This window comes from Pundamilia nyererei, unplaced genomic scaffold (assembly GCF_000239375.1).
Source record: "Pundamilia nyererei isolate P.nyererei 1_Seehausen unplaced genomic scaffold, PunNye1.0 scaffold00021, whole genome shotgun sequence".
NCBI classification, from domain to species: Eukaryota; Metazoa; Chordata; class Actinopteri; order Cichliformes; family Cichlidae; genus Pundamilia; species Pundamilia nyererei.
In genome coordinates, this window is record NW_005187422.1 from 3,118,760 (window position 1) to 3,120,329 (window position 1,570).

Here is a 1,570-nt window from a genome sequence, read left to right on the forward strand (position 1 = left end):
GGGGGTGGCTGTGATAATTTTGGCTAGGTAAATAAGTTTTAAGCGACAGACCATCAAGGTGACTTTACTGCAGCAGTAAGTAGGTGTGAATGTAGGCGGAGGATTATTGTTGGTATTTTCCTGTAGTTTTAGGTTAGTAGAGCATAGGAAGTTTATTTATTCAAACAAAACTCTATCATGTGTACACAGGATGTGTATTCTATCCTCTTTTTTTTTTTTTTTTTTAGCCTTAAGTCCTCGCTCTTAGCCCTCTTCATCTGCACCCTCATCATCTCGCTGGTGTTTGCCGTCATACCACTATGTCACCACGTCATACTGCTGTCCATCGCCATGGCGCTGGCTGGCAAAGCCATGGGCGTGATCGACACCATCGCCAACCTGCAGCTAGTGAAGCTGTACCAGAAGGACTCTGCCATCTTCCTGCAGGTCACTAAGATGTTGATGTGTCTGTGTGTTTGTGTCGGTGCAGTTAAAAAGCTGCTGTCGGTCAATTTGGGGGAAAAAAAAGAAAATCACTCTTTGACATAGCCTTGTTGAAAAAAGTACGGTAAGGGGAGTAACAGAGAATAATGGTGCCTTAATGAGCATTTTTATTTAGTCAAACAGTCACATGGTTTTGTGTCTGGATTTTCATGGATTTTATAGGTTACTCATTTGTTTACTGTTTGGATTCCTTTCATTGGGCTCATTAGGAGGCCAAACTAGGTTAAAAGGAGAGTGAATGTGTGACTTACATTCATCGAGCCAACAGAAACCAGGCGCCTGCACAGTCAGGTGAAAATCCTGTTTGCTTGTCATTGCAAATGACCCCTTATCACGCTGCCCTTGACACACCACACTAAGCCTGCACGATTATGGCATGAATGATTATCACAATTATTTTGTTCAGTCTTGAAATTACTTTTATTTGTAGTGATTATTAAAAGTCTTTAGAGACAAAGTGTCTTTTTATTGCACTGTCATATAAATTGAATACTGCTTTCACATCTCAACGTCTGTATAAATCTTAGCACAAATATAACATCTCTTCATTATTGAGCTGAGCATCTCTTAGAAGAAAAGTAGAAAATACATGTAAGAAAAACAGAACACACCAAAATGTAGCACAAAATTAATTCAGAAGGACACTTTCACTTCATTTCACCTTTACATTGTGCTACATTATGCTAATAAATTAGTCTTTGCAGACAAATAATATAAAGTCTGTAATTCCGTCCTGTCTCTGATGCCGTGTATTTGTTCAGACTATTCCAAGAAACTTCAAGCTGTGTGGTTCAGGGAACAGCTGTGATAATTGGTCAGCGGCTGACTTGGTCAACAGAGCATGCTTTTTAAATATCGCTTGATCGTGCTCATATGATTGTTGGAAACCAAAATTGTGATTGAGTTTAAAATTGTATTAATTGTACAGATCTGGCTGATAGAATAGAATTCAACTTTATTGTCATTGCACATGCACAGGTACAGGGCAACGAAATGCAGTTTAGTACAATGCCAGCTAAAATAAATGAATAAGTACATGCAGGGCTGGAGGAGGGTGCAATATTTTAAAAAGTAAAAACAAAACTTT

At 38.7% G+C, this 1,570-nt stretch overlaps 1 protein-coding gene across 1 annotated transcript in view; it reads left to right on the forward strand.

Moving 5' to 3' along the window:
• The window catches only part of mfsd4aa (major facilitator superfamily domain containing 4Aa), a 13,355-nt gene that overhangs the window by 4,293 nt on the left and 7,492 nt on the right, over positions 1-1,570 (forward strand). Inside the window, exon 2 of the mRNA XM_005726758.1 lies at positions 228-426. Within this exon, the coding sequence (XP_005726815.1) occupies positions 228-426 (199 nt within the window). The remainder of the gene's footprint in view (positions 1-227; positions 427-1,570) is intronic.